At 36.7% G+C, this 15,227-nt stretch overlaps 1 protein-coding gene across 1 annotated transcript in view; it reads left to right on the top strand.

The window, feature by feature from the left end:
• Positions 1 to 15,227, top strand: part of kcnn3 (potassium intermediate/small conductance calcium-activated channel, subfamily N, member 3) — a 46,981-nt gene that overhangs the window by 9,561 nt on the left and 22,193 nt on the right. Inside the window, 1 exon segment of the mRNA XM_057340002.1 lies at positions 5,996 to 6,091. Coding sequence (XP_057195985.1) covers positions 5,996 to 6,091 — 96 coding nt within the window.

Consider the following 15,227-nt stretch of genomic DNA (forward strand, 5'->3'; position numbering starts at 1 on the left):
TTTAGCTAATGGCTTACGCACAGGTTGGCAAGCGCCTCACGAAACTCTGTGTGGCGAATAGTCAGTCTTTATTGATTGACAATTGGCTCTTTTCACTGGAAGGCGGGTATTCCTTCGCTAGAGCGGCCATATTGAGCGTCGCGTCAAAGATACTCTTATTATAGGGAGATGGGAGGGTCTGTAATACTTCCAATTGGAAAACCTGTAACGGCTAACAAAACCCATTGACATCCATTTAAACAAGCCTCTGGTCTCCTCTTTCCTGCATTCCGCTGAAGTCAGGGCGTTAGCATTAGTCGTTACGTTTTTTTGGCTAAAGGTTGTAGGCTTTCCATCTAGTGGCTTTGACTGGTCTCCTTTCCTGCGTTCTGCTGAAGCCAGGGCGTTAGCGTTAGCCGTTACATTTTTTTGGCTAAAGGTTGCAGGCTTGCCTTCTAGTGGCTTTGGTTGCGTTCCCTCCGCATTTATAGTAATGGCAATGCCGCATCTTGTTACTTTTGGAAGCATCTACATTGTCCAGTGGTCTACATGAGGGAAATTGATTAATAATCATATTACATTGTTGCTTGGTTTTTATGTGAAAATGCAAAAAGTTTCTGTGTTGGTTAGGTCTAGGGGTGTAGTTAGGGATAAGCTAGGTCAGTACAAAACACTAGCCTATGGCAAGTCCCCTGAAGATATCAAGTAAGATATGTTGGTGTTTTTTGTAACATTTTTCTTTTGTTTTAATACTCTTGGATTTTTTGTAGGAAAAAAAACTGTAGAAACTATTAACTGGAAAGTAAAATTACATTCAGATAGCATCTCAGTAAGATCACAACATTATTTTAAACCCCTAGATCCATTTTTTAATTGTTTTTGTACCACGGGTGGTGTGGTTTAAACTTTAAAGCTCTGTACTGTTACTATATGTCAACAATTATCTCAGTTGTATGTATTTTATTTTCACTATAGGAATTAAAGCAGATAAATCTGAGACTCAAGTGATTCCTACATTGGGAGGATCACTGCTAGTGCGCTTATTGCAGTGTTTTTTTTGTTTGTTTGATTAGGAAATATTGGTCTTGCTGTGTTAAAAACTGCAATAGCATTACAAAGAGTTGTTCAGGAAAGCCCCTGATTTTTTCACTTTAGATTTTTCCATATATCAAAAAAAACAAGTAACGGTACATGTCAAAACAATAATAGCAGTGGAGTATAATCCTCCCAAGATAGCAGCACCACAGCCACATGCAACATAGGGCGTGAAGTCAGCTTAAAATTCCCTATTTGAATGGATTTTAGCTAGACAGACAACAGCAACTATATTTACATAAAATTTTCTAAATATATTAGCACATTGTGTACATTGAATACTACGTTGACTACATTTATAGCAGCATTTTGTCTGGGAAGTAATATGAATATAAGATCTTTAAATATACTGTAAGATATGTCCGCCAACTCGTTAAAATGTATAAACATGCCGTTATTTCACCAACTGTACAGCAAATGCGTTTGGGAGACATTGAAATGAATGGGCTTCAGTGCAGTGTTTGGAACTATTGGTCACTCCATGACACGAGTTACTTCAGCATTCCATTCTTCCAACTGACGTCTATGCGAGTGTCGTAACTCTGTTTTTCAACGGCTCTGAGTTCAACTACAAACGTAGTTCAAGGAAATGCCAATGGTCATATTCTATCACTGTTCTTAAAACCTTTTCAGGTATTTTCATGATAATAAAGTATATCTATAACGATGATGTTTGACGAGTAGTGAATCAGTCTGAATTAATGAGTATAGGCAGTGGTCATCTTGTAGGCAAACATCAGAGCTTTGAATTTTATGTGAGCAGCTATTGGGAGCCAATGGAAACTGAAAAGCGACACCAAGCATATTACCAGCTGGGTTGGGTGGGTATACTACAGTATATGTGTGTTTAGGGTCAATGGTGTTTTATTTGCTCTGTGTGGATTGAGTGGAGGTGAATGATGAAGTGCAGTGTTTTTGAGATTGGTTTGGCCAGACTGTTCATATCATTAGACTGTGTCACTGAGATAAAGTGCTCTGAATGAAGGGTCAGTCACACACAAAGCACTACATATACAGCAACATTAATCATCTGCAAATCTGTCTTTGTCCTGAATTTTACAGTACGTTGTGTATGTGTGCTGTTTTATGCTCGTTTGCTTTGAACCTCACATTTATGTGAAGTCAAACTGTGTGTTCCACATTTTGTGGCACTTTTGCCCTGAGCTTTAAAGAGATTGTCCTTCCTATTGTAGTATAACTGACTGCTATTTGTGTGGTACAATTTTATTCTGTGTGTGTGTGTGTGTGTGTGTGTGTGCGTGCGTGCGTGTGTGTGTGTGTGTGTGCGTGTGTGTGTGCGTGTGTGTGAAAGGATCATTTTTTTGTTTTTTTAAAGTGAGTCAGGGCACCCGACATCAGTGATAAACGAAGACATCGAAACAAGAGGAAGTAATTGCATTAGAATCACAGATGACTGTGCGTTTGTGGCGGTATGTTCAGCTGTGAATGTCTGTGTGTGAATGCGTTTGAGTTTGAGTGTCCTCGTGCTACTGCGTGACAGACAGAAGGCTCAAAGATGACTGTGTATTCAGACGTCAGAGCAGATTTGCTGGGTTTTTATGAAAGGACCAGGGAGAAGTAAAGAGAAGATGCTGAATGCATGGAGAAAAGAAAAAAGAGCAGGAATGAGATTTTGTGTGTGTGAGCGAGAGAGAATGCTGTTAATGGTGCCCAGAAAGCCTATTACCTTTGTATGTTGTCCATCATGACCATGACAGGATCAATAACTGCTAATCTAGCCATGAGTGTGTTCGTCATATATGCTGCTTATACACACACACACACACACACATAGGCCATGCCACAGAAACAGAAGACTCAATTACGATGGTAACAAATCAACAATGGTTCGTTGGTTGGTTAAATGTGAGAAAAAGCCTTAATGAAATTTCCTGTCTGTGTGTGTATTCGATTTAACCTCAACAAAGAGCTTCCACTTGCATCTGTGTGCGATTTAAAAAGATGCCGTGAAATTTAGCTTAAACATTTTATTTTAAATGCATGACGTGATTAGCTGAATTCCTACATTTCCTGGAAATGGTGGACCAATGTTTCGATCAACCAATCAGAAAGCTTTAGTCTAAAATCTGATCTGTCTATAAGAATGTTAAACTAGGAATATGTCCTTTGTGGGTAATTTGTGACATTGGGCTTGTATTTTTCTAAAGTAGCTCGTAAAATCAGAAGACACTGGTTGTGGTCAGTTCAGAATACAGTCATACTTCTTGGTCTGTCCCTTGCGGCACACTAAAGTATGACTGACCACTAATATCAGATGTCAACTTTCCCCACTGCTGTTTGAGCCACAATCAATACTGTCATTATTATAGCCGTAGTTGGTTTCTTCATTCCCTCATGGTTCTTTTCCCATACTGTGTAAGTGAATAGAAAAGGAGGCTGTAAGTCGCTAACAACCTCCTTTTTTCTTCCACAGAGAAAAGAAAGTCATACAGTTCTGGGAAAACATGAGCGTAAATCAGAACATAATTGATATTTTTGGGCAAACTGTCCCTTTAAGATTGTATTCAAAAAGATGTGCTGATAAAATTACAGAAGAAGAGGCTTTGTTGTTACAGCGTGATGCTGTTTCTGAGCTGCTCGAAGGTGGTCCTTGGTCTAAAAGTTTGACAATCACTGATCTATACGACGATCAGTCTTTTCACCACTAACGAATAAAGGCTGTCGAGATTTTAAGGGGTTGTTATGAAATCAGATGTTGTATTAATAATTTGTTATTGCTCCAGTTAGAAGCACTGTATATACAGTATGTGGGTGCGTGAGTGAAAGACTGTTTAAGGAGCCGTGGATCCCCCAGACACCATTGTCTGTCCGTGTAGAATAATGCCTCCACTACGCGACTTTATATTAGACCCACGGGTGTCCAATCTAATAATGTCTGCAGTTCAGCTGGACAGCACTGATGCCCAGCCTGGAAATCATTCAAACTTAAGCTTTTCATGGGAGAGTTTTTGTAAGGCTTAATCTGTGTGTGTGTCACAAGGTGAGTTTTAGAGATTCTTGGTTTAAGTAACAGAACCTTCAAATTTTGATTACTGTTAAGTTAAAGTTCTTAACAAATCTTAGTTAGTGCGACTTAAATATTTAATTTATCCTTTTTATGAAATTAAGTAGACAGAACTTAATAAAAATAAATACCAAAATTGCATTTTTAAGTTAACTAAACTAAATTATTTCGGTTTCTTTATTTTGCATATTCCTTAGTCTTAATATGCATAAATCAATCACCTTGATTTATGCAATCCAAAATGAGCAAGAAGAGACTGATCTCAGAACTGGCATTAGCACAGTTACTGCTCACTAGTAGTAACATAACACATGTTACAGGTGAAATGTAGCTTCGCAGAGACTAGGCACATGCACCACTCTTCTAAACAATGGTAACCACAAAACTGAAAAATATGTCAAACTCTTCTAAATATCTAAGAGAAGTGAACATTAAACACTAACAAGCCTTTAACTTTACTAAAAACATATAAAATAATCATATTTTTTTTATTTACTCTCCTAATGCAGTCTGATGCAAAGCATGCTGGGAATTGGAAATCCTTCTTGACCAATTGTTGAATTAACATGTTTAAATTATGTAAGGAGCAAATATAATTTTTGAGTTTTAGTCAAGTAAATCAAAAATAATCATTATACTTTACTCAAAAGTAAAAAAGTGTTTCACGAACTTAAAATATTTAAGTTAGTAGAACTTTTTTATAAAATTAAGTTTACATTACTTAATCTGTTTGAATATTTTGAACATTTGGGTGTGATATATAGTTGATTCTAAACATTTAAAAGACTTATAAAAAGCTTTATTTTTAAAAATAGAATAAAATAGAAATGTCTTTGAGATTTTAATGCACAGTATATAGGATTATCAATGTCAGATTGTACACTACCGGTCAAAAGTTTGGGATCACTTGTTTCTCATGCTCTTAAAAATCTTTTAATCTGAATGTGTTTTTAATGTTTGAAATTACTTGTGTGGACAAAAATATAATTGTGCCAACATATTGATTTCTTTCTAGAAAACTACATTTTTATATATTTTTTATTTTTATGGATTACTTGGACAAAATAATGAATTAAAAGCAGCCAATAAGAGTCCAGCATAGATGGAAATTCCTTCAATACTGTTTAAAAAGCGTCCCAGGTTGAGACATTCAAGAAGCTGGATTATAAAATGCCAAGAGAACGATTTAGCAAATTCTAGTCAAAGGGTGACTACTTTGAAGGTAACGTAGATCGTACAGTTAATTTATTTTGAATGCTTTTAGTCACAACATAATTACCACAGCTATAACTGTATTATTTCATAGTTTTGATGAGTTTACTATTATTCTAAAATGTGGAAAAAATATGATAAAAAATGAGTGAGTGATCACAAACTTTTGACCAGTAGTGTATGTTTGCAAGATAAGTAAATATGCACTGGCACGCAGGACACGGGGGCGTCAATACAGGGACCCCCCACAGTGAAATATGGCAGTTTTATTACGGTTACATTTGCCTAGAATTGATTTTACATTTCTGTTGCATCTAAATTACATATTTTATATACAGAAACGTCGATTCAATAGAAAACATGCACTGATGCACTCATCACATTCGAGCTAGTGTTAGGGTAAAGTAAAAGTCAACAGTGAAAAGTCACTGTAAGCATCAAGTTTTGTGGCTAAATTGCCGAAATAACATCAGTGCTTCCATCAGTGGTACTATTGCACTTCTGATTCACTTTTGATATTCATGATGGTGCATTATTTCACTGCCGTGGGGATTCGTGGTACACCACTGGTTGTGTGTATGTGTAATAATGGTGTGCTATGCATAATGTGGTTTCAAAGCTTAGTGTAATGTTGAACCCAATATGTGTGTGTGTGATACTAATATTTGTGGGTATCTTTCACAGAGCTCCATGTATTCTTTGGCATTGAAGTGTCTTATAAGCCTTTCCACCGTCATTCTTCTTGGACTAATCATTGCTTACCATGCTCGAGAGGTCCAGGTAAGCACGCACGCACACACACACACACACACGCGCACACACACAAATAGTATACATATATAATATTATATTAATATTACAAAATTTTGTGATAATATATTAATCTGTTCTTAAGGGGTCAGTTTACCCTGTTTAATTTTAAGTTTAATTCTTCCATCATTTATTCACCGTCATGTCATTTCAAACCTGTATTACTTTCTTTCTCCTGCAGAATACAAAAAAAGATATTTTGAAGTACATTGGTAAACAAACAACATTGTCCCCTATTGACTTCCATTGTATGGACACAAAATATATATCATATTTCTCAAAATATCTTCATTTGTGTTCCACAGAACAAAGTGTCATAAACTGGATTTGAACATCATGAGGGTGAATAAAAGATGACAGAATTAAACATTTTTGGTCAACTGTTCCTATAAACAATATCCATATTTCAGCCTAATGGTGTGTTGTAATAGCCACTACAAGTTAGATCAAACTAACGACAAAAATGGCACATTAAAATGTTTCTATACTTTTCTTACACAGTGCTTTTCTCAAGTGCATTCTACTTTTGATGTTTTTAGCCAGATTTTTAGCATGGCGTAATGAAGAGATGAGTAATGTTGTTTTAGGCTGTTGCCATCAGCAAGGGCAGATAAACTCAACTCCTCATTAGCATTATTCTAATAGGAGCGTTAGCGCTGGGATGTCACTCACAGCAGTGGTCTGCTGCGTAGCGTGTTACACACAAACACACACAGAAGCCTCAAAACTTCCCTGAAACTCGCCGCCTTTCTCCTTCAGATGCACGAGCGTCTTCGAGACATTAAGCAGATATTTTTAGGGCTGTGTGCGTCTACAACAGTGAGTCATTTTGTGAGTGTTTGACAGTTACTTTGAAAAGGAGCATGTGTGCCCTTTTATCAATGAATAGAGTTTGAGAACTCGCTGCATTCTCAAAAGAAACTCACACACACACAGACAGGCAGAAACACGCATGCTAGAAAACAAGCTGGAAGGATAGAGGTGGTGAAAAAGGTATGAATGGTCGGCGATAATGTCTTTAAAATTGAATAGTGTAATAAAAGTGAAAGTAATCTGAATAGCTGACCGTATTTAAAGTGAACGTGAAATCAGACTCGAATCAATACGTGTTTCTCGTCTTAGTTTGATCGACACATCAGTGTATTTTCTTTCAAAAAGAAATGCTTGTTTTGTGATCTTTCATCAAGGATTCATTAACTCGCTCAGCCTGAACCAGAGCTTTCATCTGACATCACGAACCACCTGAATCCAGTGTAGTACTGTATGTACAGTACAGCCACTTTTACATTTCAGACAAATGCATAGAATTCAATGAAATCTCTTTTACCATCGAATATCCTTTTCACACAAAAGTGTGTCACATAACAAAAGACAAATGAATAGCAAAAGATTTAATGTTGACTTAAAGGGATACTTCAGGCAAGAAACAAAATTTCCCCATGTTTTACTCACCCTCAAGGCATCATGACTGAATATGACTTTCTTCTTGAAGAATAATGCAGTTGGAGTTATAATACCACGTATCATTTTTCTTCCAAGCGGTAGAATGGGAGTGAATGGGCGTCAATTTTTTTAAACTCCCAAAAAGTGCATCCATCGATCAAAGAACGACTCGACAAGGCTCCGTGGTCTTAACAAAGGTCTTCTGAAGCAAATTGATGCATTTGTTTAAGAGAAATATACATATTGACAGTGCTATTAACGTTAATCTCTAACTTGCGTTATCCCTTGGCTGCACGTGAACCTTAGGCTTGTTTTTCCGGCAAATGACGCAGGTGTGTCGTAAGTTCCGGTGACGAACATGGCATTTTTCGTTTTGTTCCAATAGGATGCCATCTCCTCCGTGCGGGAGCTTTCGTCACGTCATTTGCCAGTGGAACGTAGGCGGGCATTACACGGAGTGACGCAAATCTGACCCGGAACTGAAATTAGGACGACAGACGTTCTCGTTCGTATGATTCAAAGTCGACTCCTTTTTTCCCAAGCCAATAACTTTGTTATTCGTTCACTTTCGGCTTTACAAATTGGCAGAATGCTTACATTCACACACAGTAACATTACACACTGCATGAAATGTAATTTTAAGGACGTTGTAATAGTTAATCTTTGTCTACAGTGCCCTCCACTATTATTGGCACCCTTGGTAAATATAAGCAAAGAAGCTGTAAAAATAAATCTGAATTGTTTCTCCTTTTTATCTTTTATTCAAAAAATCTAAAATTTTTGTTTTACTTTAATGAAATGTTGGAATATTGTAGATTTTTTGAATGAAAGATCAAAAGGAGAAACAATGCAGATTTATTTTTACAGCCTTCTTTGCTCATATTTACCAAGGATGCCAATAATAGTGGAGGGCACTGTATATACATGGTAAGTTTGGAGCGTTATATCAAGCATTTTTTTAATCGTTATTGCTAAAGATGTATCATCGATACATATTGTTATCGATTTATCGCCCAGCCCTATGTAGAAATAAATATACAGAAGAGAAAATAGGAAGTCCAAAGTAGTAGTGGACAATAGACACACTTTGTCTTTCTCACTCTCTCTCTCTTTCCATCTCAATTCAGTTTTTTCTTTCAGTTGCAAAGTACTTTATTGGCACGATTGCTATACATAACAGTTATACACTCCACCCTCAAATCTCTCTCTCTCTCTCTCTCTCTCTCGCTCTCTCTCTCGCTCTCTCTCTACTTAAATCAATTCGTCTCGTGTTTTCCGCTCATTCCCTCCACCCCACCTGTCTTTTTCTCTCTTGATTGCATGTTGTGTTGCTCTGTCTCTATCTATGTATTTTTTCCTTCAGTCAACCGTGAGTCTGAATTGTTTATCTCAAATTCGTTTTAGCCGATGAAGATACACACGCATGTAGTTTTAGTTTTGGAACACTTTTGAGGGTTTGTTTGAGGGGTCTGAGGATGGTTTGCAGGGTTTTTGACATAGGGAGTTTCACGGAGTGTAAACACTACAAACGTATCCAGACCCTTTTAAATTAAATCAACACCTGAGATCTCGGGAAGTGGTGTGAGTATAACTGTTATGTATAGCAATCGTGCCAATAAAGTACTTTGCAACTGTGTAGGTGTGGTTTTATGCAATGTAGAATGTGTGTTTCATTCATTTTGCTGGATTAAGAAGTACTTTTGTCTGGCTGATCTAATCGGATTCGTAACTATTTTACAAAGTTCCTAATTCATATGAATTCATATGATGTGAATCATATAAAAACATACGATTATTAGAAAAAAGCCGCAGTCAAACCCCTCCCCCAACCACACCCCTAAACCTGACTGTCACAAAAGCAAATTGCAATAAAATGTATGAATGAGACTGCAAGTTTATACGAATTAGCCGCCTTGTAAAATATTTGCAAACTGCTGTAATAATGTGTTGCTTGTGCAACCAGCTCTTTCCTAGACAACGTCTGTCTGTGTGTATTTGTTTGTGTCCAGTGTGTTTTTTTCATCTTCTGGGACAAAAGGAGATAGGACATGAAGTGGGTAGATGTTGATTAGAAATCTTCTGAGAAAATCATATCGAGTTGAATTACTGTTCCTTGGGTCTCCTCATTCCCAAATCAACACAGTCTAATTACTTTAAACCCTGCAAAATACACAGCGGTATCTGAATCTTTAACCAAAACCACATTTATCGGACAGTTCCTGTGTGCTTACAGATACAGTATTGTGTGTTTATCAGTGTGCTAATATGACTAAAAGACTCTCTGAGGTAAAGTTTGTACCAAAGTGCATGTTAATGTAAGTGCATTTCTTACAAAGAGCCAACTTGGCTGAAGTTTGCGTACGGCGTGGCTACGGTAGAACCACATTAAAAAATGATTCATGGCTGTGCAACTTCAGCTAGGACCCATTAAAGAATTTGGTGTATCACCAGATTACTTGAAGCCAATTTTATAATTATCTTTAGTTCAAGGTTGGACTGATTCTGGAAATGTTTTGCTTGAGTGGTTTTTATGATGAGCTTTGGAAGCTGTGTTGCTCTTTAGTGATTTAATATGCAGTACAGTTGAGCTCACATGTTTGGTGTTGACACAGTAAGCCTAGACGGATGACTTTAAAAATGGCTGAAACCATAAATAATTTGATTTTATATTTCATGCCAATTTATTTTGAACATGTTCTTTTATTATTATGGATGCAGGATTTATTTATCCAAAGACTACCTTAAATAGTTGCAGTAATAGTCACAACCCAGGGATATTATAAGTGATAGTTCACCAAAAAAAGTTGTTCCAAACCTGTATAAATGTTGGTGTTCTGCTAAACACAAAGCAAACATTTCTGAGACACTATTGACTCCTAAAGCAGGAAAAAACTACAATGGTTGTCAATGGTGCCCCAGAACGGTTTGGTTTCTCAGATTCTTAAAAATATCCTCCTATGTGTTTAACAGCACAATGAAATTTGAACAGGTTTAGAACAACTTGAGGGTGAGCAAATGATGACAGAATCTTTATTTTTGGATGAACTATCCTTTTAAATGAATAACACTTAAAAACATAAATACATTTTTCTAAAACAATTATACTATATATAATATTTTCAACCATCATTGACACTTTCATGTAAAAAAGCTGCAAACTATTCAAAGAAAAAGCTCTAAAATTCTTTAAGGAACAAGCTTGAGATGTCAATGGGAGTCCTGTGCTAGTATTAAAGGATTAGTTCACACCAATATAAATATTCTATTATGTTGTTCGGGTGGAACACAAAAGAAGATATTTTGAGAAATGTTTTTGTGTCCATACAGTGGAAATCGATGGGGGTCAATGTTGTTTGTTTACCATCTTCAAAATATCTTCTTTAGTATTCTGCAGAAGAAAAAAAGTAATTCAGGTTTGGAATCATGTGAAGCTGAATAAACGATGAAGGGATTTTCATTTTTCAGGGAATCATCAGAGATCCCCCGCTCTGAAATGAAGCTGGTAATGTACAGGTAATGCTTTTAACTGTGGTAAACCCTCAAGCAGAATATGGGTGGTACTGACAACAGAATGACAGGGAAACATTTCCAGAACGTTGCACAAGCACTGTCACAGCACGTCTCGTTGCTTAGTGTCACTGCGTGAGTTGTTGCTTAGGGGAAACTAAAGGGATTTCCTGCTGTTATTGCTACTGGCGACACATAAGGGAGGCTGTGCATATGTGTGTGAGAGAGAGAGGCTTGGGGTGTATATAAATGTATTTATTTTATAAAGAGGGAATTCCAAGCTTATCCCGTTGCTTGTGTTTTCAGAAACATAACAGGCAGATTTCTCATCTTATGTATTTATCTCATAGGCTATATGTACAGTATATATATATTCATGTGTACATGTGTGCGTTGTCTGTACAGTATCTCACAGGGCAGAGAGAGTACTGGGTATTTAGGGCTTGTCTCAAGGTAATCTAAGTTGATTGGAGCTGCCTGCTGTTGTCTTAGTTTTCCATGGCTCTCTTGTCTCTTGGAGTAGTGTGCTGGTATTGCATGTAAGCGTTTTTGTGCGTGCAGTATGTACATCATAACAAAGGTTAAAGCTCTCTTCTAAAACCTACTGAAAAACCTACTGCCTACATACGACAAATGAATTTGAAATCAGAATAGCCAACTACATACCAACATGGATTCGTATTATTATATATTTGATTACAGACTTACTTAATAAATAAATAAAAGGAGATTGATTATTGATTTAACGTGAAATGATTTTATTGTGCGAGAGAAAACAAACATAGAGTGGTGTGAGAGACATAAAGCTTGCACAGAAATGTATAGTTCAGTTTTACAAACCTATAGCATCTGAAGACAAAGTACTAGTATTTTGAACAAAAATAAATTCTGTACTCATTGATTCACCCTCATGAGACAAAAATTGAAGTAATAAGTCTGTCACTAAATCTGATATTGGTCCAATTTGACAAATTTTAAATGCTTTTCAGGATTAAAGGAATATTGAATATTTATCATTTATAATATGCTGTATATTTTACTGTATACTGTATTTTTATAATCAACCTATTCTTTTCTTTTCATGAGCCTGTTGCAAAGCTTCATGTATAGTCTTCTTACAGGACATGCAATGCTGCCTCAGAATTTAAGATCATGCATATAGTTTGAACAACACTTTTTTGTCTCCAAGTTTCTATCCTTTTGACCCCTCTGTTTTCACACTTTCCCTTTTTATTTGATCTCTTTCCCTTCTGGGCAAGACCCCATTTACCTTACCTATCCGTGTACCTATCTCTTTTATTTCACACTCTGCTCTCCTATTCATCCTCCCTTTTGAATGTTTCCTAATTGGCTCTGGCCCTCATTTGTTGGGAGGTTCTGGGTTTTCTTTCCTTCTCTTGTCTGCTCTGTCTCTGATGGGCTGAGGGAGGCGGCTCGGTCCAGTCACTCATGTTGACAGATTACTTTCACTAATGGAATTTAATTATTCAGCATTTCCTGGTGGCAATTCAGCATGAAAAAGAACGACAGGATGGGGGGGTTCGGGCCGGAGGAGAGATGAATTAGGGGGTAACGAGTGGAGGCGGAAAGGGAGCGATGATGATGGAGGAAAAGGGAAATTTCATCAAGTTATGATGGAATATTCCCATGATTATATTGGATCATAAAAGCACAACTTGCAGTGATAAGAACAAAAATGTTTATATATAATTTATAAGATTTTTTTGTGAATATTTTTATAACATTTGTAAAAGGTAATATACAGTCAGCATGGTCATTATCACAAAATGAATCCAGGCGGGGTGGGTCTTTTGTCATCCTGAAGAGGTTTATTTTATGATAATGACCAGCTGACCAAACATTATCCTGCTTATTGTTACCTTCTTGTTAATCCGCCTCTCCGATTGTGGATAACGTTAACTGTAACAGTGTTCTCTGGTTCATTTCTCGCAGTAATGAGCTGACAAAGTTATTTGGAAGCACGTTGCTTTAATCTCACCAAGCGAAAGCTCAATCCATCACTATACCGTTTCACAATTACTTGAACTCCCGGGTGGTTTCACGAATTTATGAAAAACAACAAAAACTTCTAAAAGCAGCTTGCTCCCCTTTTAGCTCCGTCCGCCACTTTTCCTCTCACACACATGAATTTCCCGCACCCGCACTACTTTTCCCATCATCCCGTGCGGTCAGGACTACAAAGCCCATACTTCTTAAAGGGACAATGCCCATATTCCCGCAACACTATTACTCAACGTGATCTCATGAGAATTCGTATGTAATTTGCGTAAAATGTGGTTCTACAAAACGTACATTTACTTACATTTGCGCAAACACTAAAACGCAAAATACTGACGTATTTACATTATTTAAATGCACAATACTGATGTACTGACGACACATGAACATCTTTACAGACTTACAAATGAATCCTAATGAATATTGTAATAGTGGCATTAACATTTTATTATATTGCATTTATTTGTCACATCAACGGCATTATGTTTTCAATTGCATTTAATAAAGTTTACTCATTTACTTAATATGAAATGACATTTCGTTCTGCGTGATTTCTGTTGCCAACTCATTTAGAAGAAACAAGACTTTAAACTCTTAAAATTAATAACATTTTTGCAATCGTTTAACCATTACTTGTTATTACATGTAATATTAGCTTTTCTTGCCGTGGGACACAAAGGCGTTTGACATGCTGTGACTGACAGTAGAACTATAAAATACACCAAAAATTCAAAATAATTAGAAAGGGAATCAATTTTATTTGTCAGATATAATCCATGTCTTCAGAAACCATTTGACTGCGAGGAACAGAACCAAATCCAAGCCGTTATTCGGCGATCTTCATCTCCATCCTGAGCAGCCACCGTTAGCAGCAATACTGGTCATTTTCCTGCATATTTCGGTCTATTACATTTTACATCTTTTTATATTCGCTATAAAATGGTTAGGTTTGGGGGTAGGTTAACTGTAACAGTGCACGGATGAAGGATGATGCCACAGGTGGTAGAGTGAAGGAAAATGGGTTTAATAAAACAAACAGGAACCAGGAACAAAAAAGCGTAATCCACAAAATAATAATCCACAAGGTAAAAACATGCAAAAACCAAGAATGTCCAAAAAGGTATAAATCCACAGAATGATACAAACAACATGAGCAATAACATCCACGGAACAAGAATACACGGGTTAACTTCCAAGGGAGAAACAGGTATGGAACTAGGTAACACTAAACTTTACAACTAGACTAAATTTACAACAAGACCTGACCAAACACAATGGGCAAAGGAGAGTACATATCGTGTCCAGATAATGAAGATGATGGGGTGCAGGTGACAGTCAACGATGACGAAAGGGTGCAAATGTCAATGAGGGACTCGTGAGGGAGCGTGGGGAAAGAACATCCTGGGGCAAAAAACGGAGAAAACAAACTAGGGACCGACGGTAGTGTCACATTAACGGGTCTGAAAATATAAATCGCTTATTGATACAATTATAAAAATGCACTGATATCTTAATGATATAAAAGCTTTGAAAATATTTGACGTCTTTTAGCTAAAACTACGTAGCAAATTTTACGTTTTATACGCTGTAATATGTACAAAATTACAAAAATGTACACACTTTGTGCTTGAAAACTTTACGTACAAATACCTACGTATAAACAATGAGACCAGGCTGTACTACTTGTTAAATAATTAAATATCAAATATTGATTCGATTTTTTTAATAGAAGAGACCACAGAGTGATTATGGAAACATAAAACTTGCACAGTTGCCAATGAACAAATGTGCAGTTTAGTGGTTTTATACAAATAATATAATAGTGTGAGCATGGTATGTCACATGTGTCTTACAGAGTCAAGCAGAGAAAATAGTCATAGACCACACTCTCAAAAGTGTGGATTATATAAACACTGTGAGTGTTAATTTGACCTTTTTTAACACTGGCGATTTTGCTGTGTATAGCCATCATCCACCATCCACTGAAGATATATTTGTTATGAGCATTGAACATTGCATTCAACCGTTTCAAGTCATACACCCAACCAGTACAAGTTCTAGCAGATTCGCATGTTCTTTCATGCACACGCATACAGTATTCACACATTCTCTTTCACTCTTCTCGCAACCACCCACA

This window comes from Triplophysa rosa, linkage group LG8 (genome assembly GCF_024868665.1).
Source record: "Triplophysa rosa linkage group LG8, Trosa_1v2, whole genome shotgun sequence".
Taxonomy (NCBI): Eukaryota; Metazoa; Chordata; class Actinopteri; order Cypriniformes; family Nemacheilidae; genus Triplophysa; species Triplophysa rosa.